General features: G+C 43.9%; 2 protein-coding genes across 3 annotated transcripts; one reads left to right on the top strand and one right to left on the bottom strand.

The window, feature by feature from the left end:
• The first annotated feature begins 348 nt into the window (after positions 1-348).
• Positions 349-11,601, top strand: PEX10 (peroxisomal biogenesis factor 10). Of its 2 annotated transcripts, XR_014171484.1 has the most exons (7): positions 349-540; positions 1,911-1,991; positions 2,116-2,522; positions 3,312-3,487; positions 4,493-4,628; positions 5,409-5,547; positions 11,372-11,601. XR_014171484.1 is itself a non-coding variant. In XM_081924159.1 (6 exons), exons 1-6 carry the CDS (start codon positions 423-425, stop codon positions 5,475-5,477), a joined length of 987 nt encoding a protein of 328 aa, XP_081780285.1. In that variant the 5' UTR covers positions 349-422; the 3' UTR covers positions 5,478-5,597. The 2 variants fall into 2 exon arrangements, 1 of the variants encoding a protein (XP_081780285.1); XM_081924159.1 differs by lacking the exon at positions 11,372-11,601 and having other exon boundaries at positions 5,409-5,597.
• RER1 (retention in endoplasmic reticulum sorting receptor 1) lies at positions 8,467-22,494 on the bottom strand. Its single transcript, XM_081924160.1, has 7 exons — positions 22,323-22,494; positions 14,961-15,046; positions 14,177-14,281; positions 12,602-12,701; positions 11,231-11,309; positions 10,164-10,299; positions 8,467-8,624 (listed from the first exon to the last, which is right to left on the bottom strand). Exons 2-7 carry the CDS (start codon positions 15,039-15,041, stop codon positions 8,535-8,537), a joined length of 591 nt encoding a protein of 196 aa, XP_081780286.1. The 5' UTR covers positions 15,042-15,046; positions 22,323-22,494; the 3' UTR covers positions 8,467-8,534.
• Between the last annotated feature and the right edge of the window lie 529 nt (positions 22,495-23,023).

Here is a 23,023-nt window from a genome sequence, read left to right as displayed (position 1 = left end):
AGAGAGAGAGATCTACGCCCCCTCCCCTCATATTTTCCAATTTCATCCATGCAGAAATGGCTATTCAAGCCTTGTTTTATTGTTTCATTATACTGTTCGCCTGGTGTTTTTGGTGTGGTGTTGGTTTTCTCAATCAAGTGGTTTGTATAAATTTTACGAAATAAACAACTGAAACGCTTTTCTTTTTGAGCTATATGCTCTAAAAGGCGCACGTTTTCCGAAAGGACGGCGGAATGTTCCCTTTATCCCGGAAGATCCTCTAGTGAGCATCACTCTACGCTTTTCTATCTCTCTATGCGCAACTCCAACACTCTTTCTCGTTCGTGGAGCGGCTTGATGACGTATAAATGCGTGCGCCGCGCGAAGCATCTGTTTGCGGAAGCAGCTCGGGCAGAACAGGCACCCTTCTCGCCTTTGCAACGATGTCGCCGGCAGCGGTAGAAGCCGGGCCCGCACGACTCGTTCGGTCCGCCCAGAAGGACGAGCTCTATCGAGGGGCGCTGAGGAGCGGGGCTGGGGCTGCCTTGGGGGGCCTGGCAGGTGAGGAGCCGTCATCACCCCGGGCAGAATTGCATCCTCTGAACCGCTTTGCAAGACAAGAAGCCCATATACCGGATCTTTTTCATTCTTTCTCTTTCTTTCATTGCGCCTTATATCCCACTTTTTCCACCAAGGAGCATGGTTCTCCTCTCCATTTTGTCCTCACAACAACCCTGCGAGGAAGATTAGGCTAAGAGGCAGTGTCCGACCCCAAGGTCGCCCAGTGAGCTTCATTGGCTAAGGGCGGGAATTCGAACCCTGGTCTCCCACGTCCTAGTCCGAACCCCAAGCCACACTGGATACAATATCTGAGTCATGTGTGTGTGTGTGTGTGTGAGAGAGAGAGAGAGAGAGAGAAAGAGAAAGAGAGAGAGAGAGAGAGAGAAGAGGGGTGGGGTGGGGGATAAACCTGGAAATGTAAAAAGCAGCTTTATATCAGGTCAGGGTATTGGCCCATCTAGCCCAGCATTATTAGTCGTGGCTTCCCATAGCTCTCCTGGGCTGAGATCACCGCAGGTAAGAACTGACGCTCCTTTCACCAATGGCAGGAGAAGACACCTTTGGTGAAGGTGCCAGAGGATTCATTGGCAGAATGCCTCAGCTTGCGTAACACAATGCCTAGTTTAGCGAGTAACAGTCGAACTCGCTCCTGCAGGAGGCAGTGATTGCTACCAACCTGGATGGCTTTAAAAAGGAATAGGCAGATTCATGGAGGAGAAGGCTATATGAAGGCTACTGGTCATAATGGCTGCCTCTACAGTCTGAGGCAGTCTGAATACCAGCTGCTGGCAATTACAGGAAGGAATTGTGCCCAGGTCCCACTTGCGGGTTTGCCACTGAGGTATCTGGTGGCCACCATGAGAATGGGATCCTGGACTAGATGAGCCATTGACCTGATTCAGCAGGCTCTTCTGTTCTTTTATTGATGGATAAAGGTGATTGAGACTTGAGAGAGGACTGTATCAATAGTCTGTGATCTGAAAATTGCAAACATATTTGCTTATCCTGCAACCATTGAATTCCAGTGCGTATCTTGCATACAGTCTAGCTTGAAGTGTAAATTATCTTTGCTTCTTGCATTGCTAGTGTGGGTATTCAGTATGTGCCTGTGGGTTATACTTCATGCATCTGTTTACTCCACAAAAGCTTATGCCACAATGTTCTACCTCTCTAGAAGTTGTATCTGCACAAAAGACACTGGTTACTTTGTAAATCTCAGTTCTTAATTTTTTAAACTTTTGTAATGTTTTATTATTTGACCTATGAAAATGGTGTAATTTCTTTTTCAACTCATATTGAAGTCAAATTATTTGACAAGGCACCTCTGTTCACTTTGTTCTCTAACACTGTCATTTGCTCTGGCTCTCTAGGTGCTAGAATTTGGTTGGAGTGGCAGAAGGAAATTGAGCTGTTTGCTGATATAGCATATTTCACACTCACAACCCTTTCAGGTATTTCACCCCCTAAGTTGTTCTGTGCTTGGTACTCTGACTAAATGTGCTGCCATTTTATGCTTAACATTAAACTTATCAGATTTTCTGGATTGCCAATTGTGTTTTTTAAAATATTCTTTAGGTTACCAAACTCTTGGTGAAGAGTATGTCAATATTATCCAAGTAGACCCATCACGGAAGAGAGTTCCTTCAGTACTTCGACGGGCTGTCCTGATTTCTTTGCACACTGTCTTCCCTTACTTGTTAGACAAAGGATTAGTACACCTGGAACATGAACTTCAGACAGAGCCCGATGAGATGAGGACTTTGCAAAGCAGACATTTGCGTGGGTTGTGGGGAAGGACTTTCTTGTGGCGTTGGTTACAGAAATGGCTTAGCAAATTAACAGAGCAGCAGAGGAAGATGCTCTGTCAGGTTGTCCATTTTCTCAGGCAAGGCATTCCACTCCTTCGTAGGCTGCACCTGGCCATCTTCTATATGAATGGCATTTTCTACCACCTATCTAAAAGGATGGCAGGGATCACATATGTAAGTAGAAAGTATTTGATAGCCCTTTGATGTTCTGTGTGCAATATACTAAAATCCCATATTTTGGCACTGTTTACTGTGGGCAGCTCTCACTTCCATCCCTGGCATTGGGACAGGAGTGGGGAATAGGAAACGGAACCAAGGGGTATATCCAATGCTGGTCATTCCCAAAGTATACGTACTGAGATTAAGGGACCCAAGTTAGTTATAGTCAGTAATTTCAGATGGGTCTTCCCTGCATAGGACTTGATGGGATAGAACCTTACGTTTGGGCTGCCATCCAGTTTCTGTCTCTCAGCACCCTGAGTTTCTGTTACTTGTTAACACTGCCACATGTACAACAGGAATATAATGAAGACTAGGAATCCACTCTACCCCTAAATATCTATGGTGCCATATTACTTCTTTGTATGGATCCCCTCCTTGTGATTAATTTGGAAGCGTATGTATTGCTCAGGGATGTGGAACCTGTGACCCTTTAGAAGCTGCTTGGCTACAACTCCCTGTCATCCCTGACCACTGGCCATGCTTGCTGGGGCTGATGAGAGATGGGAGTTCAACATCTGGAGAGCCATAGGTTCCCACTGCTGTTCTAGAGGAGGGCTACTGTCACCAATACCAGCATGGTATTCTGTTCTGGATGCAGTTCAAGATTCAAAAGTCAAGTGGGCTGGTTTCCATTCTTTCTAAACAAAATCTGTACTTCAAATAGCCATCACACTGCAGTTCTCTAGGTTCATCAATATCATCAATATCAAGTGGTGGTTTTGTGTCTCCCCCCCCCCCCAGCTGCGCTATGCGGGATTAGATGGAGACAACCAGCATGTTCGGTCAAGTTACAGGCTTCTTGGGATCCTTTCAGTGCTGCACCTGGCACTAACAGTTGGTATCCATGCATACAGCTTCCAACAGAGGCAGAGGGCAAGACAAGAATGGAAGGTGCACCGTAACCTCTCCTACCCAAGGTACGCTGGTGGCATTTTGCTTACCAGATGCTTACGGGGGGGGGCGTAGATGCCTGGGAGCCTCAGGCCTGGGGATCAAATATTCAGGACCCTCTCTGGCCATCAAAATTGTGCCCAGGCTACAGCCTTCACTGGTGCTGCTTTGCACCCAGTGTTTATGTATTTGTTCACACACCTTTCCCTGTGTCCCTGCGCACTACTGGCCTACAGCCCTTGGAAAGTAACCTTGAAGGGAATGTGGCCTGCAGGATAAAAAAGGTTCCTCCCAATGTTCTTGAACTATGGTGTATTATTAGCTGGAATGAAGGGGGGGGCGTGCAGTGGCATCTGAGCTGTGTTTGAAAACCTAGATTAACTTAATATTGTACTTGACAATCAACAGGTGTTAAGAATGGCTAAAACTGTGTCCTGGCATCAAAACTGGGTAACAAACTCAGTGTGTAATTGATCTGGTTAAAATGAATTGTGTAATTTGAATGGGTTGGTTATATTGTGCTTGCAAACACTGGGCTTTCAGTACATGGAATTCTCGGTACGTAAATGGCAGAGGGTGATATATGGAGGGGAAAGGAAAAAGGAGAACCAAAAAACCAAGAACAGTATGCCTACCCCTACCTTGGAAAAATAACTCTTGTTGGGTGGCTTTGCGTCTTGTTGGAACTTGCTAAGTAACTTTGAAGATCATTTCCCCACACCTTTATTTTTAGGCAGAAAGCAGTACTACCCAGGAACAGCAGTCAAAAGTATGAGGGCTAGGAGCGTAATCCTTTTTTAAAAAATGGGTGCAAATGTTTACTCAAGAGTAGATGACCTGAAACAGACCCATGTTAGTAACGTCACTTTCTTTCATGTCTACTCTGAGTAGGACTAGCATTGGCTATAACCCTGTTAAAAAGCTAAGTTTCTCCTGATGGTGTCATATGCTAGAACCTTGGCAGCAGAAGCATCATCTCCCTTGGGACATTAACCTGAAGAGCACTTGTGCCTGACTTTGTCCTCCCTCAGAATCCAGCCTGAGGAGAAGTTCCTTGGCCGAAGCTCTCGCTGCATTCTGTGCTTAGAAGAACGCCGCCATGCTACAGCCACTCCGTGTGGACACCTCTTCTGCTGGGAATGCATCACTGAGTGGTGCAACACCAAGGTAAACACAGACCCCCTCCTAGGCTGCTGAACTCTTAAAACAAAAGCCAAGTCCTGTCAGGTTTCCTTTTTGCAGTGGAAATGAGAGCTGTAGGAAAAGACAAGCCAAAGAAGTGGGTTCCCTGAAATAGCTCCTTGGTTTAATTCTTACCAATGTCTTACCAAAGGAGGAAACTGCATGTGATTTGAGTTATCAACTTTCAATTCTAGCAGGTGCCAATATGCACTTGCATTATCTGAGTCTAGTTGATAATCTGTTAAGACAATTCCTTAATTCGGGGACGAGGAGCCTTATGTCTTCCAGATGTTGTTGGGAGTCCAGCAGCCCCAGCCAACATGGCCAATAGTCAGGGATAATGGGAGCTGCAGTTCAACAGATGGACTCAAAATGACTAGACTGAGGGTTAGTTCCTATTAGTTTTTAAGAACTGGTTTACTGCTGTAGAATTGACTCTAGCACCTCAAACTCTTCATTGATATCACATTGCAATGAAGGGCAGGTTAGAAATGTTTTAAATAGCAGCTCTAGATACCACAGCATGTAGCTCTTCTGCACTTCCACAGCATCTACACAATCCTGTCTATAAATATAGCTCTATGCCTGTAAGAGTTCTACATACCATCAAAAGCCCCTGGTACTGAGGGAAGGCCTGTGGTTCCATTTGTAGAGAACTTAGAGTGTGCAAACAAGTAACTGTCAGAAAAAGCTAGCTCGAAAAAGACTTACAAACTGAGTACTGGGAGATGTTTAGTTAAGATATTTATTTCCCCCCTCCTGCAGGCTGAGTGCCCACTGTGCAGAGAGAAATTCCATCCGCAGAAGCTGATTTATCTGCAACACTATCGATAACAGCCACCTGTGCAGCTGTTAGATTGCAAAGTGTTAGCACCAACAAAAATACTACAGCTTTTGACCAAGTGTAAGACTTTATTTTGATATTATGATATTAAATTGCTGTGATAAAACTGAGCAGCTTAACACTTGAGTTGCACTGCCTGTACAAGGAGATACGAACTTGTCATCTTACAAAACAAACTTCTGGTGTTGATCCTCTTTCTTTGTAGAACAAAGCACACAAATCTACCTAAATTCTGGTATAACCCTTTTAAGCGTTGGCAGGCATCTGCTAGACCTACCAGTAGTGTTCTCATGACACTGTAACTCGTTGACATTGATGAAGCTGAATGTTGGGGGGGGGTCGGGATAAAACAAAGTACTTCTTCACACAGCAGAAAGTTAATACTTTGGAATTTGCTCCCAAAAGAGGCAGTGATGGCCAGCAATTGGGTCGCTTTAAAAAAAAGAATTAAGACAAATCCATGGGGAATAAGGCTATCAATGGCTACTAGCCACAATGCTTATATTCTGCCTCTGTGAGTGGAGGCAGTATGTTTCTCAATACCAGCCACTGGAAAATGGAGGGGAACGTGCACTTGCCTTCAGGTCCTGCTTACAGGCCTCCCAGAGGCATCTGGTTGGCCCCTGAGAGCAGAATGCTGGACTTGATGGGTCTATGACCTGATTCAGCCGGGCTAATCTTATGGGAAACTACATTCTCTGAGAGGTAGTAACTTAATAAGAACATTTTACCATTCCAAAAGATACTAGGGCATGCATATGGAAATTAATTTTGAGTTTGTGTGCTGCTAAAATCCCCTATGCCTAATAAATTAGTTGTTGCTTAGGTTTTTTTTAATATAAAGCTGAAGTTCTAAGTTGGAATGAGCACCCTACAGTGCAGCGACTGTCAGAAATTCAGTTTGGCAGAGATTGGGGTAATCTTGTACGGTGGGTATATAAGGCAAAAGTAGCCAATAGAGTGCCTCTACCAGCTGTTGCTGGATCATCTCCCATCAGGCCTGGCATGCATGGCTAATAGTCGGAGAGGAAGGGAGTTGTGGACCAACAACACCTGTAGGACTACTGGTTTGCCACCCTTGGCAGAAGGAATATACAGTAGAAGCTGCACCACACAGCTAGAGCTGGTGTGAACACGTTTCCACATAGGGGAGGGTATGTGTCTGCCCTTCTACACTGTGACGTTTTAGTCCTAGAGTAATGCAGCTGAGGTCTGATACAGAGGAGAGCATGAATTAACCTCTGACAAATTTACTTAGTCTACTTTTCTAGCTACTGTCCCAGCTCCATACCATTTTATTAACACATATACTAACAGATATTAAAGCCCAATTGATATCACTGGAACTTGCTTCTATGCACAGTGGTAAGGATCAGGATTATTCATTGCAATTTTCTTCTGTAATACCTCTGGTCCCTTGTACAATATTTTTCATAGTATTGTTTAGAAATGTAAACAGATCCCCCTATGACTGACTTCTAAGAACATTAGGGTGTGAGGGCAACAGATTTTTTTCCATACTGCTGAAAGTGGAGCGATCCAATTCACATGGCACAGGATATTTTACACTTATCACAAGTCCGCCCAACACAGAGTGTAAATTTCCTTTTAGACTGCATCATGAGCAGCTATGGTTTGCACAGTAATGCAAAGGACTGCTTTCGAACAGCTAGAGTTCAAATACATTATTCCAAAATATTTAAATAGAATGGGTTGCATCCAATGTTAATGCTACTCTGAGTAGACCCACTGAAATTAGTAGACTTAAGTTACTCACACCCATTATTTTCAAGGTTCTGTTCTACATAGTACTTTGGATACAACATAACGTTTAGAGAAAAAGGAAGAAATGTTAACACTTAGTACCTTACGTTGGTTGTTATAAAGACTACTGAACCCAAGAAAGGGACACTGTCTTTTAATAAAGTTTGGAATTTTAAAAAGTCACTTAATAAAATTGTTTATAGCTGTATCACATTGAAAAAGTTTTACATGCAGATCATTTATTTCTATATTTTTCTCCATAGAAAATTAAAAGCTGTGTTAAAACCCACAAAGTCTCAGTCTGCCATGGCCAGTGTATATGTACCTTGGAGAGGGCTACATGAAGCAAACTTAAAAAGTTTTTTAAAGTATCAAATAAAACGTGTCAAAATACTCTCCACATAATATTTTTTTATAAATTTAATTCCAGACCTCCAGCAAACCCTGGCCCCAAAAAACATGATTAAGAATAATAGTGAGCCATTATGAAAGAGCCAAAAAGAAATCAGCCTTTCCACCATAAATGCTAAATCAATTAATTCCTTTTCCACTTTGAACATAAAAAACTCAGGGTAGGCTTATTTCAACGTTCACAAGTTTCCCTCTTAAGTAATATCACCAGAGGTCCTGTAAACAGCCTGTTAGTCAAAACCTGGGACATTACAAAGCAGAAAACATTATCACCGTGTCTCATCTTCCTCTGTGGATGCACAAAGCATTTCAACAATGTACCAGGATGCATTCTGGACTAGATCAACACAAAGGACCCAAAAATAAATAAATACAGTTGTGGGAACTCCCCTGTTCCACACTAGGCTATACTTTTGTGAGGAGGGGGCTTGAAATGAATGTTCTATCTTCTCTTATTACTCTGTCTTGCTAAATGTGCACCAGAAACTTGTGAAATTGCCACTCAAATCCTGCACTTCCAAGGAGCTGGAACCAGTAGCGTGTACTTCCTATGAGATGTTTTGAGAACATGGGATGACTCCTGTTGTGCAACAACAGAAAGGGGGGGGGGGCAGAAGCAGCCCTTGGACATAACATATATCCAAAGAATAACAAGATGATATGGCTGATATTCTCTTGCGGGGGGGGGGGAGGGGGCGGGGAGCCTGACGCTCAATAAACTGCAGGGGGCGGGGGGAGAAATACAACTTCTTAGTCCCCACCCTCGTTATTACTGATGACTTGGTATGAAGGAAAGAGGCATCATTACAATGGCTCAAAACTGGACTTTTAATTGTAATGAAGGGAGTTGGTCAGCAGGCTCAGTATAATTTCTAGCTAGCAAAGGTCTTCCCCACATCTTCCTTCCCTTTGTATTTCCTCTTGCCGTGTGTGAAGGGTATATATCGATATTTTATCATATGCTGCAACAGAAGGGAAAGAAAAACACAGGCTTTTAGAACACACCCATGGCACTCCCCTCCCTCTGCCCACTCCGCCTCAAACACCTGAATGTGTGAATGTTAGAATGATGTTGGAATGAATTTATGTGAATTTAGCAAAAATGTTACAAAGGTTTAGGAAAAAACAGACTGTTAATTGGTGAAAGGAGGGGAAGTAAAGCTATATTAATATTAAGATAAATTACAGGACAAAAATTTGAAAAGAGGGAAAGGATTGGCTGAAATGGATAATCAATCTAGAATACAAATAAGGGAGGTGTGAGGAAGTCAGGGAAATAAGCTAATGAAAGGCAATGGAAGATTTGCTGTATGTTTCTTTGTTTTTTTTTCTTTTTTGCTGAATGGATTTTAATTCTCTGCTTTTTCTCTATTTTTCTTTTTTTCTTTTGTCTATTGGGATGTGTTGTATTGTTTTTTGCTTAAAATGATTTTTTTTTGCTTTTTCTTTTTGTACCTCTTAAAACTTTAATAAATATATTTTTATAAAAAAAACAAAAACCAACACCTGAATGTGCTCATGTGTTTGAACAGCAGTGGCTATCTTGGAGGAACTTAGGGCTGTGGACAACGCTTTGTGGGCCACATATCAAAAGTGGGTGTGACCAAAGAACAATGGGTTGTACCAATACCCGTCTTACCTAAAGTAGATCCATTGAAGCTAATGGACATGACTAACTTAGGTTCATTAATTTCAATGGCTCTACTCTTAAAGGTAAAGGGACCCCTGACCGTTAGGTCCAGTCGCAGACGACTCTGGGGTTGCAGTGCTCATCTCACTTTACTAGCCGAGGGAGCCGGCATACAGCTTCCGGGTCATGTGGCCAGCATGACTAAGCCGCTTCTGGTGAACTAGAGCAGCGCACGGAAATGCCGTTTACCTTCCCGCTGGAGCGGTCCCTATTTATCTACTTGCACTTTGACATGCTTTCGAACTGCTAGGTTGGCAGAAGCAGGAACCGAGCAACGGGAGCTCACCCTGTCGCGGGTGTTCGAACCGCCGACCTTCTGATCAGCAAGGCCCTGTGCTTTAGACCACAGCGCCACCCGCATCCCACTGGCTCTACTCTTAGCAATACTTAATTGGATACAACCCACTTATTTTTTTTTAAAAAATAAGGCCTTTAGGGGGCATCACTATCAATAGGGGGAGCCTATGGGAGCAATTAGTATTTTCTTTTACAAGCTGGATGTCCACTAAAATGTTTTTTGAGTTCAAGTATCACAGCAGGGGATCCACAGGAGAAGTCATTTTCCCCCCTTTTTTTAAAAATGGAGGGAGGTCACATTGGAAACAGCCCCCAGAATACCCTCATCCATGTTGGACAAAGCCTCAAACTCTACTCCAACTATGGGGGTCTTTCAGAAAAACCACCACCACTAGCAATTTTTGAGCTACAACATAGCCAGTGATATTGCCATTATGTTGGGGCAATCCCTCCCTCTCTCATGTTTAGGAGAATCCACAACCTGGAAAAAAGAACGACTTGGTTAGATTCTTACCTTGATTTGCCTTTTCATTGTGATGCAGAAAAGCATAATGAAGTACATCACAAGAATTGGCCAAAAAACTGGAACATTGAAAGCCTCAAAGAATGTACATGTCATTGCGACAAGGATGCCTTTAGTAGCAGAGTGCCTTGGAAGGAAAATATAGTTGCAGTTAGGTTGACTGTGTACTGAAATTCTTTTAAGGACATTAATGCCCAATTCACATACCATTCCTGATCTCCAGCATTCTCCCCACCACTTCCTGGTTTTCCCCGACCAGGTTGCTGTGACACCTGAATCTGCAATTCATGGTTAGTGCTAACGTCTGCATCAGAGTCTGCAAAAAGAGGCTTCTGATCATCCTTGGAAATCAAGGCTCTCGTGATACTTTGCTGTTCCACAGCAAATAATGGTTATAGAAAACCATGAAGCCAAGGGAGAAACTTGCCTAGGAGTGGGAAGGAGGACCAAGCCCACAGCAACATTCCTTACATCTAAGCCATAAAAGACTATTTCCACCTCTTCCTCAGCATTGCTATCCTGCACCTCACAGCAGAAGGTTCTCGTATGATGCCTTAAGAGGCAGAAAAGATGATTCTATCACTTCCGCAGAGGGACCAGCTGTCTTTGGACCCTTCTTGTAGCTGTCACCTAGCAGTAGCCATTTCATCAGGCTAGCTGAACTGTTTCCATTTCAGCTGGTCTAACCTAGGTTTAATACCCGAGTTTGCAGCTTTTCCTCCCTGCCCCCTTTCCTCCATCCCTCCTTCTGTGATTTATGTTATGGTTAAGACTAAGGCTCAATGCAATACTGATGGATATTTGGACTTGTGACGCCTGAGTTGAGCCTTCAAATCAAGCATACCTATCATGTGGAAGAGGTGGCTAATACTGAAAAGGCACTAGAAGGCCAGAGATTTGGGGGAGGTGGCAACTGGGCAACTGTTAAGTACACAGTGTAAGGAAGGAGGCACAAGCTTGAGGCCAAAGAGAAGGCATACCTATGAGAGGCAGGAGAACAGGAAAGATGAAGGATCAGGGACTTGAATCCTTTTGCATTGCTATTAAAATGTACTCACCAGAATTTGAACTCTGGCAGCCTTCGAATGAAGGGCCGAAACTCCTCATTTTGTTTTGTAGGTAATGAAGGACCCTCATCTGAGAAGAGGAGGAAATGCAAAGTCTTAGGAACTGCTTTCTTCTGCATTTAACTCTTGCAGGTTCAACCCTTGGCATGCCCAGTTAACAAAGGTCAGTAGCAGATGTTTGGAGAGGCCTCTGCCGGAGACATTGGACCGGCGCTGCCAATCAGGTTGGACAATACTGAGCTCAATGGACAGCCTTATCTGATGTAAGGAGGCTCCGTTGCTACCACCACACTTAGAGCAGGTATGAATGACTGTGCTAGAGACAAATCACCCATTAAAGTGTACAAGGAAACAAAAAATTATTAACAGGTGATCAAAGGGCTGTTACGTGCAAGAGAAATTGCAGCACAGATCTCCACAAAGTATGAAACGTGAAAGCAATGTCATTCCAGTCTCAATTGGAGGGGAGGTCTTTTAATCCACAGGGAAGTGAAGGAAGTAACACAAAATCAGGGATTCTAACTCTGGCTCTGTCAAAACTCTGTCAGCATTTCTAATACATCATTTATATGTTTATCCTAGGAGCTAAAAACGAAATCACTCAACTCCTAGAAGGTGTCATATTCAGTTATGTGCCATGCAATCCACAGGATGTGAGTGGCACTGGTTGAACTCTTACATTCAAACCTTACAGGAGTCAGTTGTTCTTGCTATGAAAATCCACACAGGGCCACAAGCAAACATACAGTGTTATAACATTACAAAAGACACTGTTTTCTGTGGGATAATTGGGAGTCTGTCCACTCAATAAAGTTGAGAAGTGGTTGGCACTCCACACTAAAGTCCAGCACTCTTCGTACCCATAGATAGCAGGTGCAGCTTAAAACATACTAAGCTGTGCCTAAATCCCCAATATGTTCTAGGTGTGTGTGTGTGTGCGTGTACACATATCAGGGTTAGCATCCTTTTCTCATAGTGGACAAGCAGAAACCTCCAAGCCTCTCCATCTGATTCTCATGACTCTCCCCAAGCTACATTGCTCACCAGCCCTGCTTTGCACACACACCCTGCCCGCCTTGTGTGTTTCTGCCAGACTGGAATGTGTCCTTGAAGCCTTCTGATGCTTCGTTCTTGCCTGGATGAAGCATAACTAATGCAATGTGAGTGCGTACAGAAACTAGCCTGTTATGGAAAAGGTGAAATAGACATTTGTTGCTCTCCCAACTTTTGCCTATAGCCCTGCCAAGCATTGGCATGTGGTCCTCAGGCTGAAAAGGCTTCCCCACATCTGATATATAATAAGTTCATGCGACAACCAACACCCGCGCAAGAGAAAAGCAGGACTAGTGACGTTCTTTATACCTGAGTCCTCCATTAGAGAGGGATCTACCTTTGGCGACAAGAAAGCTATGAAAAGGTTTAGGTGGTAGATGCCCAAGGCATATGTCACGATGTACCAACCCTAGGAAGGGGAAGGAAGAAGAAAATGTCAAATGAGGACATGGCTCTAAGTACAGAAACACACCTACCTACACAAAACTGCTTGTGCACAATCTGCAATACTTACTATATGAGGGGGTTGTTGGGGGTAGCCAACATAGTGCTCCCCAAATATTGTCAACTATAACCCTTATCAGCCCCAGCCAGCATGATGGGGGCTGTAGTCCAAAAAAAATCTGGGGGGCACCGTGTTGGCTAGTCTGAAATGGTAGGGCTCAGCAATATATAGTAAATGAATAATGTAAATCATATCCAGGGCAAATGAGGATTGGGCACCTGTCTGTCCATCCCCTGATGATGTTCCTACCACACCCAGTAAACATGACCAATGATCAAAGGTGTTTGAAGCTGCCTAAATCAACTAGAAGCAAGGAATAAAGCATACTAAGAAGAAAACAGCATGAGAGCAAAAGGGAAATAAGGAGAGATAAAAGAGTAGCAGGATATTTAGGGGGGTGGCAGAGATCTTAATAAAGTAGGAGCAAATAAAGATGCAAGTGTGTGGGGAACGAATGTAATGAACAAGCACACCCTGAGCCTGAAGATTTCCCAATGTAGATGCATCTTAAGGCTAAAATGGAGGTGCTCAAAAGCAATCCAAACAGAAATCTGCTATTCTCCTATGGTGCTTGTTCCTCCACTTTGTTACAGTCGGATGAATTTATTTTTCCCTGCAGCTTAGAGGTTTTAATCTAAACAAGGGCAAGCAGACAAACAGGGACACTGCTAAAATAAGTAATCAGAAGGTGGGGTAGGAGGGTGGCAGGAGGCCAGCTTCTCAAAATAATCTGAAATGATTCCAATGTTCCAGCTCATAAGGTGATTTTTCAATTGGCATAAATACAGATAACAATGGAACAATCTACTGGTATAAATTTACCTACTGAGTAAATGGCACGTGCTCCCAGGTGCATATACTGTTGCAGTAATCTGGTCCTCCAGATGTTGTTGAACTCCACCTCCCATCAACCCTCATTAAAGTGGTCAATGCTAAGAGATGATGGGAACTGTAATCCAGCAACATCTGGAAAGCCACGGGTTCTCCAGACCTGAAGAAAACCCTTAACACTGGTTATACCCAAACCGACACAAAAACAGAATCATAGAAGTGCTTTCAGATTACCATTCTTTCCTTACAAAAAACTAACAGGAGGTTTATTATGTTCATTATTTATCATGTTAAGATACTGCTTCAATAATCAGATCAGTACTATTATCTTCTGAATCAAATAATTTTCAGTGCTACACATATTAGTTCTGTGACATTTCATTTGTGCAGACAATTATCTTGCACATCACATGTATCTCTCGTTAAAGGTATGTAAAGGAAGTAAAAACTCTTGCTTCCATCAAACATAAATATCTTTGAACCAACAATAAACAGAGTGACTCCACACACATGCAGCAGGACCTGCAAGTGGTGCTCAGTCCTCTTACCTGCAGTAGATAAACTCTTATCATGTAGATAAAACTTAAACCCAGCGTTGCAACCCATCGCACTGCAGTATAAGGAGTAGATTTGTCTAACCAGGACTGATAAATCTAGAAAAAATGCAGTATTAGGATATTCATCAAGTTGCTAATAAAAACAGCATATCACCTGTCAAAAGACTGCAAGCTATTACAAGAGCATTGTATAGCTAACAATTACAGCAGCGATCCTGTATACTGTTTAGGAAAGTTTTTAATGTTTGATGTTTTATCGTGTTTTTAATATTCTGTTGGGAGCCGGCCAGAGTGGCTGGGGGAACGCAGCTAGGTGGGCGGGGTATATTATTATTATTATTATTATTATTATTATTATTACTACTACTACTACTACTACTACAGTACAGTGTACACAGAGTTTTGGGGCTCCAGCTCCCATCGGCATTGTCAATGGTCAGGGATGATGGGAGCTGTAGCCCAACAATGTTGGAGAGGGGCAAACGTTTCACACATGGTCGTCTCATTGAGTTCAACAGGACTCAAAAATACAGAACTATCTGCAGGACTGACTGCATGGTGAGTGCAATCTTGAATGTGCACACAGTGCAATTTGAGTGCTCCCAGTCAAGAGTTCCCCAGATACCTGATGCCTCTTCCACCGTTCCTATGGGCAAGTAGAAGGTGAGAGATCTGGCTGCAGTTCCTTTCTGTAAGCTGCAGCTTTAAACTACCCTGAGTGATAACTCCTTTGATTTTTATTTATGCATCTCTCAGCCCCTGATGTGAAACTAACCTGTCCAAGTCTTGTGAAAAATCTAAAGACCACTGAAGGTTTGCCATGAATGGACTCGCCAGTACTGTCCCCTTCTGACATTGTTGCTGTGGAAACAAAAGCAAGAACATTAACGTAACTGAGCTTTGGCATAATACTCTTGTGCCAAGATTCAGGACAGATAAAAGGAAGGACTTCTTCATGCAGCGTACAGTTATTAAACTATGGAGTTTGCTCCCAGAAAGGGCAGTGATGGTCACCTACTTGGTTGACTTAAAAAGAGGATTGGAAAAATTCATGGAGGTAAAGGCAGTAGCTAAAAGTCACAATGGCTAAGCTCTCCCTCCGTGGTTGGAGGCAGTAATATTTCTGAAGCCACAGGAAGGGAGAGTGCTTAGCCTTAGGTCCTGCTTGCCAGTTTCTGACAGGCACTGTGAGAACAGGCCGCTGGACTAGTGCCATCTAGGATTTTCTTACGTTCCTCCACATCTTCATCCTCCCAACAACCCTATGCAGTAGATTAGACTGAGACAGACTGTGACTGGTCCCAGGGTCACCCGCTGAGTTTGATGGCTAAGTGAGGATTTGAACCCTGGTCTCCCAAGGTCCTCATCTCCCACTACACTACACCTGAATTTGTTTAATCCCCTTCTATTATTATCTATTAAATTTGTGTACCACCCTTTATCTGAAGATCTCGGGGCAGTTCACAGCATAAAAATGCAAAATAAAAACAAAACACGGTGGCTCTGCGGTCTGATGTACCACGTTCTGCCTGCCATTGGGGAGGAAAGATACCCAAATCTGAAATCTTTGCCTGGCTTTCATCTCCTGTTCACAACTCAGCACAATTCTGTGACACAGAGTAAGCATGTGAGCAAAATGCAGACCTATTGGTTCTCTTGATTTATGACGGAAGGGGGAACAGCACTTTGTGCAATTCTAAGTATCTCCACAGTAGCTGCTATGCCACATCATCAAAAGGATCACTTGGTACAACTTCCTGGTTGGCCATTTCTGCGGGAGGCGGGGCTATGCTCCTCTAAGCCAGAGTGCAATTCTATCTACTCCCAGAGCTACAGAGCAGGAGCATACAGCCACAGCATTACAGTAGGAGGAAACGGGATCAGAAAAAGCAAGAAGAGATGCCATGAAAAAAGCATAGCTCACAACAAAGGAACTGGGAGAGGTTGGCCTAAGGATAAGCAAGTAGTTAATCATTTCACCATAATAACAAGGCAATTTACAAACACTTCAAGTTCCACAGTTCTACTGAAGATACAAGGATCATAATATACTCTTAGAGCTAATGAGAGACTGTTTCCTAAGCTTAAGGGCTATGGAGGGGGGGGTTACTTAAGAGGTTGCAACTATGACTCCCAAGCCCCTCCACCCCAATTAGGCGTTTAAAAAACCTGAATGAGAGACACAAGCTTTTCTTTTTAAAAAAAATCTAATTGCTATGGGGTGTGTGGAGAGGTTGGGTGCCCCTAAGGCACATCTGGCTTGCAGGCTGGGGCTTCCCTACCCGTGTGGCAGAGCAGGGGCTGACCAACATGACCAAAAATAAATCCACCCCAGCTGCTCAACATGTCATGCATATTACGTGATTTTAATAGAATTTAGACACTACCATTCAACACAAATATTTTCAGGGTGGTTTAAAACAACAATAGGCAGAAGAATAAAATACGCAGTAAAACAACAAATGAAATAAAGCAGGGGGGAAAGGAGAAGGGTATAGCACAGGTTAAACTGAGGGCTTAAAAGCCCAGGAAAATATTACAACGGTCTTTGTCTGCTGCCAAAAAGGACACTTAAGGAGGTGCCAAGGAAACTTCCCTGGGGAAGAAAATTCCACAAGCGCACAGACATCATCTCAGAACACTGGTTTTCAACTGATGGGTTCCGGAACCAACTACTGGGTTGCAGTGTAACCTAAGGTGGGTCACAACAACAGTATTGCCGCCATAAAAATACATGGTAAAAAAATTATGAAGTGGGTCCGCAAATTCATGTTTGAGTTAAAAGTGGGTCCCAGATCTGAAAAGATTTATGACTACAGAGCTGTTATTATTGGGGTTTTAATTAAATGTTTATACCACCCTTCATCCAAAGATCACAGGGTGGTTTACAATATAAAAATATAAAAATACAAAAATACATATCATAATAACAAACCAAAACTATACCCCTCCCTCCCCCATTTAAAAGGCCATGGATTATTTAAGTAGCCAAAGGCCTGGGAAAAGAAGAATATTTTTTGCCTAGCAACTAAAGATATGTAACAAAGACACAAGGCGAGCAGCATTCCACAAACATTCCACCTAGATGGCACCTTCCCAGTAACCACCTTGGTTTCAATGGCAGGAGCTCCAGGGTGTCATGAGGGGAAGCAGCTGGCTAATCACCTTGCTGGGTGGTCAAATACATTTTCCATCCTAGATGAAGTTAGTGGAAGGCAAAAGTTAGCTCATATCACTAGTACTATGGCATGCTGAATGAAGCAATCAGGAAACGACTCCGTAGGGATGCAAGGATTGCCCTGCTGGATTAGAGCAAAGGTCCATCTAGTCCTCCAGCACTTTGTTTCCAACAGCACACAGCCATGTGCCTCTCTGGATACTCAGAAGTTGGACACTGTCCTGAAGGCCTAATATTCAGGGCCATATTTCCTCTGTACATGGCGGTATTGCAAATAGGTGCTACAACAAAATGTCAGTGTATCCTCACCTCCTAGCAAAAGTGCTCCTGTTTAAGGTATCGGCCACTCAGCCATCTTGTCTAGGAAACTGTAAGCAACAAAGGACTCCTATGGGGCATTCTGCTTTCCCCACACCCAACTTTGTATTTATCAGGGGTCTCCTTTATTTCTCATTGGCCCCCATTTTAGCTCAAATCCTATCAATACTTACCACCTGACTTCACTATTACAGGATGTGACCTAGGGCCAAACCAAGACATTTTGGCACCTCAGGCGGATCCCAAAATGGGTCCTCCTTTCCCACCATGGAAGAATGGGTGAGGGAAGATCTACATCAGCAGCAAGGCAGGAAGAAAGACTGACATCGGGATCTGCTGGTCCAGTGAATCCCGCCGCCTGAGGCAGTCGCCTCACCTTGTCTTATGGGTGGGCTAGCCCTGGCGTGACCACTAACAGCCACGGAAATACCTATCTCTGATTTCGCTGTGCAGTCAGCTATAATAAGCTTTCAACACTTTTGTCCAGCAGGTAAGCCCTAAGTGGTCTGTAAATCACTCCGACTGATCTCCATAATGGAAAAAGGAACTCACCTATTAGCAGATCATTACTCAATGGTAAAGCACATGATATGTATGCAAATGATCCCTATGAACCCCATTTCACTCCTTGGCATATCCGCTTTAAAAATTCTCAGGAAAACAGAGATGAGGGGAACTTCTGCCTGAGACCTTTGAACTCTTTTCAGGGTAGATCAATAATTATCTGACTCAGTAATAAGGTAGTTTCACATGTCTGTGTATCATCTCTGAAGGAAACACTAATTATAATAAGGGTCCCATTCATACTATCAATAAAGCACTCTTACACCAATTTAACAGTCATGGCTTCCTGCAAAGAATCCTGTAGCTTTTGGGGTTTCCTAACAACTCTCAGCACGCTAAACAAACAGCAGTTTCTACAACTCTTGGGGGGAAGTCAGGACTGTTAAAGTGGTATAGGAGTGCTTTAAATGTATGGCGCGGATGCAACCAAGGTCTTATCTGATATTAGACTTCTGGATGGCCTGGGAAACAAAGTATCAAGAATCCCAAGTGCCATAAAAGGAAAAAAAGTACTGAGAAAAACCATTAAGGGGGAAACTATGCCGACAGTTCTAGGATTAAGCCACATTTAACTCAACAGGATTTACTTCTGAGCAGATGGGCATGGGTCCAAGGTGCCTGAAGACCAGTATCTCCCAGTAATAACTTTGTCCCTGAGTTTTTAAAAATGAATGAATCCAAAAGTGTTACAAAGGCTACAGTGCTGAAAGCACAAGAGGCCTGTTTCTCTTTTCCAGGCAGGCGTCAAGGATCAGATGCCAGCACCTTTCACACAGCAGCTACAAAACCAAAGTATTGGGCAGCAGGGAGAACAGGAACACCCCAATACAGTCCACTGCCAAAGTAACCCTCAGAGGGTTTAGCTTTATTACATTTGAATATTCTCTCTGTGGCAGCCCCCAAACAGTGAAATTCCTTCCCCACAGAGGTGTGTCTAGCATCCACATGCTGACATCACATCTCTTTACTCTAGCCTTTGACAGTGTATAGATTTGGTATATATCAGGACCCACTGTATTCTTCTGACTGCAAACTGCTTTAACTGATTTTACTATTGCATTTCTATATTGTTGTACTCTGCCCTGGGGCAATTATTGTTCAAGGCTTGGAAGAAATCCAATAAATAAATAATTAAATGATATAATATTGCTTCCCACTTTTTAAAAAACGCAAAGCGATTCACAAGCAAGCAAAAAAAATGTATATACAATTTGTTAAAATCCAAAAACATTAAAAACTGAATTCCAAAGGCCTTACTTCTGATACAAAACTGAATTCCAAAGGACTTACTTTGGTATACAATTTTGTCTTGCTCTGTTTTGTTTTCTACACGGGTCCTATTTCTTTTATTTTCTTTTTTGTGTCTTATCTTACCCTGTGCACTTGTAATTATGTAGGGTTTTTTTGTATTTCAATAAAGAATATAAAATAAAACAAGTATAGGAACGAGATCTCCTGAACATGGGCCAACTAACTAACAGTCACATGCCTTTGCAGCTTGGTTGTCAGATGGTGCCCTGCTATAGGACATGGAGCGTTTCAGGTGGAAAAAGTACCATGCCACTACTCTTGCTGGCTGTACTGCCCCTTAAGCAGGCAGGTTAAGGAGAAACAGTGTGTAAGACCATTACAGAACTGCAGTACGTTTTCCAGCCAAGAGCATTTACTGCTAAGCTATGAGTTCAGGTATTATAATTGCTGTTTGCTTGAGGGCCATCAGGGGATAAACAAACTGCATGGCAGTTACACTTTCCCTTAACTACCTCTCTTCTGGCCACATAAAACAAGCCCATACAACCATTATGGCACCAGCAAATCTGCTCATTTCTAGCCTGGGTCCCCCATGGCAAACCAGTTATGCAAAATGCTCACCCCACCAAAACACAAGAGATTCACTTTGCTGCCAATCATTTTCTCAGAGTGAACTCTGCTCACAGTTCCCTGCTTACACTTTATGAGCCTGGACTAAGCGCAAGCAATCTTGTCACAGACACAAAGTCACATAAACAGTGTTTGAAGGAGGCTGCAGTGGCAACAGTGATTGTGGGCCAAGGTGTAGAGGACCCTACGAAGGCAACATTTTTCCACGCTTTGAATGATATTGAGATGGGGGGGGGGAGAGAGAGAGAGAGAGAGAAGGAGCAGAAACTATATCTGGGATTGCGAGGAGAATTCCACTAGGGTGAGAGGTCTTTTTCTTGGAAAAGGAGAATCAATGGGGGCTGCTACTCTTGCCCATAATTCATTTTGGTCCAGATAGACAAGTTTTTGCTCCATGAGGGTTATTTTGAGTACAATTGCATAAAGAATAATCCACTGAGAATGCCAGGCTAGCTTTTTAAAGGCAAGGAAGGTCCACAAGATACAACCGGGTGTGTCCTGAATTGCTCAATGACAGTATGTCATTCGCTGTCCACACCCGGTAGTCTCATCAACCTGTTCCAAGGGGAGGAGGAAAAGATTACAACTGAGCCTCAGTTCCAGGCTGATAGGTTGGCCTTAATCATCTTCATCAAACCAAGGAAGTCTCAACCTACTTGAAAAATCACACCACCTTAAAAATCCAGCTACCCAAAAAGGGAGGCTTCAGTACCCCTTGTTTAAATTGTCCACACTTAACATTCAACGGTGTCGCTGCTCCTCTATCCCACACACAAGACGGAAACAGATTGTCTTAATCCCACTGTACATAGTGCAATTGGAAATACAGTGGTACCTCGGGTTACATACGCTGCAGGTTACAGACTCCGCTAACACAGAAATAGTACCTCGGGTTAAGAACTTTGCTTCAGGATGAGAACAGAAATCGTGCTCCGGTGGCGCGGCAGCAGGAGGCCCCATTAGCTAAAGTGGTGCTTCAGGTTAAGAACAATTTCAGGTTAAGAACAGACCTCTGGAACGAATTAAGTACTTAACCCGAGGTACCACTGTAATCACCCTTAGCCCAATGACTGAGAGTAGACTAGCATTTGAAGCACACATACCCCAGTTGCTATTATAGGGACAGAGGAATAAACCACCCCCAAATAATTATCACCATTTGAGTGGCAGTAAGTAGTCATATCCCACACCAGACATTTAAAGCACCCAACTTTGAATATTTACCCTTACAATTCCCAGCACCCTTATTTTTTTTTTTTTTTTTGAGGGTTGGGAAATCATGTACTCTAAATACACAGAGTAGATTTGACAAGTAAAATCAGAGGCTGTAGATTAAGGAGGAAAGGTGACCCTATGGCAAAGTGGGAGAGAAGGAGGAGGAATAAGAGAGGCTAGCATTTGAAAGAAAAAGAAATAAGTGTCAATGTACAGTACCAAATAAAGAACCCCTCATCACAAGTTGGTTTTGTAGCAGAACAGTGATGTGGGTAAGGGTCCCTCTTAATAACAATAGTTTGACAAGTATCCTCCACCTGCCCCCCCCCCCCGCTGTCCCCAACTTGGCATGACGAGACCCCCCACAAGGCTGAAAAATCCCTCCTTAATAATAACTTTGCGATTACCTCTCCAAGCAGCTCCCCAACTTACTAGGGAATTTATTATATGATAATAACGATTTCACAAGGGCCCCCCTCCCAAGCCACGCCCCAGCTCCCCATAAAGCAAAACCACCCTTTGTAGTAATTTTGCAAGGATTTTCCTCAACCTCTTGGTATGGACAGGACCCCCAAGGCTGAAAATCCTTACATTACATTACAATTCCCCACCACCACCAAACCACTACCCGGTTTGTCAGACGGGGGGGGGGGGAAAGCCCTTTATGCGTCATTATTTTTATTATTAATTATTATTATTTCTCAAGGACCTCCCCCGTGCAGCCCCTAGCTTATCGAGACCAGCCTGAAAAGCCCCGCTTTTAAGATTTGATTTCTCAAGAAGGGCCGCCTCTCCCAGCTCGCCATGGCTGAAATTTCGTTATTTTGGAAATGGGGGGGGGGTTAGGAAGGGGGAAAAAATCCCGTTTTTCCTCCCGCGTCAGCCTTGGACCTAGAGAGCCCTCCTCCCACCCTCTCACGGAGGGCCCGGCCTCATCGCCGGGGCAACGGCGGGGCCTCGGGCCTCGCGGGGGTAACTTACAGGCCGCGCCGGGTGTCCCTCCTTCCGCTTCCCGCCCCGCCTGACCAGGCAGAGCTGCTGCCCGCGCCAACCCCTCCTCCTCCTCCGCCTCCTCCTCCTCCTGCTGCCGAGATGGCGGCAGCGCGAAGCCGACAGAAGAGCTTCCGCTACCGGGGCGAAGAGGAGGAGGAGATGGCGGGGGCGGAGGGTGGAAGGTGGAAGGTCGGCCGCGCCGGCCACAGGGATGCTCGCGCCTGCTCACCTGCCGGCCGCGGAGTTCAGTGGGCTTTACTCCTTAGGAAAAAGGCACAGGGGACGCAGCAGCCTCCCGGAGCCTTTTAACGATGAAAGCATGAAAACGCGCATCGCTTCGCTTCATTATTTCCTTTCCTCCGAGGAGCTCAAGGTGGCGCACGGAGTTCCTCTCCTCCTCCTCCTTATTTTAGTCACACAACAACCCCGTGAGGGAGGCTAGGCTGAGAGTGAGTGAGTGACCGGGCCCCCAAGGTCACAGCTTCGTGGCTGAGTTGGGGATTTGAACTCTGGCCTCCCACCCGCAAAGGATGTAGGGCAGTGCTTTGGCGCTCCCCACCCCGCACAGGAGTCCGAGGGGTGGGGGGCACAAAATAAAAAAGAAGAAAATACAGTGCATTTTATGAATTAGAATAAGATCTTTTATTTGATTGTTGATGTAAACCCCCAAAATGTATTTTCTATAAATG

The sequence above is a fragment of the Podarcis melisellensis genome (genome assembly GCF_964234715.1).
Source record: "Podarcis melisellensis genome assembly, chromosome: 8".
In the NCBI taxonomy this organism is placed as follows: Eukaryota; Metazoa; Chordata; class Lepidosauria; order Squamata; family Lacertidae; genus Podarcis; species Podarcis melisellensis.
This window is presented reverse-complemented; position numbering and strand designations above follow the sequence as displayed.

What these genes read in the sequence shown, in the direction of transcription:
- PEX10 (XM_081924159.1), top strand. Translation starts at nt 423, where the DNA reads ATGTCGCCGGCAGCGGTAGAAGCCGGGCCCGCACGACTCGTTCGGTCC. An exon ending in CACACTCACAACCCTTTCAG is followed by an intron (nt 1,992 to 2,115) that starts GTATTTCACCCC and finishes AATATTCTTTAG; the next exon opens with GTTACCAAACTCTTGGTGAA. An exon ending in CGTAACCTCTCCTACCCAAG is followed by an intron (nt 3,488 to 4,492) that starts GTACGCTGGTGG and finishes GTCCTCCCTCAG; the next exon opens with AATCCAGCCTGAGGAGAAGT.
- RER1 (XM_081924160.1), bottom strand. Translation starts at nt 15,041, where the DNA reads ATGTCAGAAGGGGACAGTACTGGCGAGTCCATTCATGGCAAACCTTCA. An exon ending in TTTTCACAAGACTTGGACAG is followed by an intron (nt 14,282 to 14,960) that starts GTTAGTTTCACA and finishes CATTTTTTCTAG; the next exon opens with ATTTATCAGTCCTGGTTAGA. An exon ending in CTCTCTAATGGAGGACTCAG is followed by an intron (nt 11,310 to 12,601) that starts GTATAAAGAACG and finishes TCCTCTTCTCAG; the next exon opens with ATGAGGGTCCTTCATTACCT.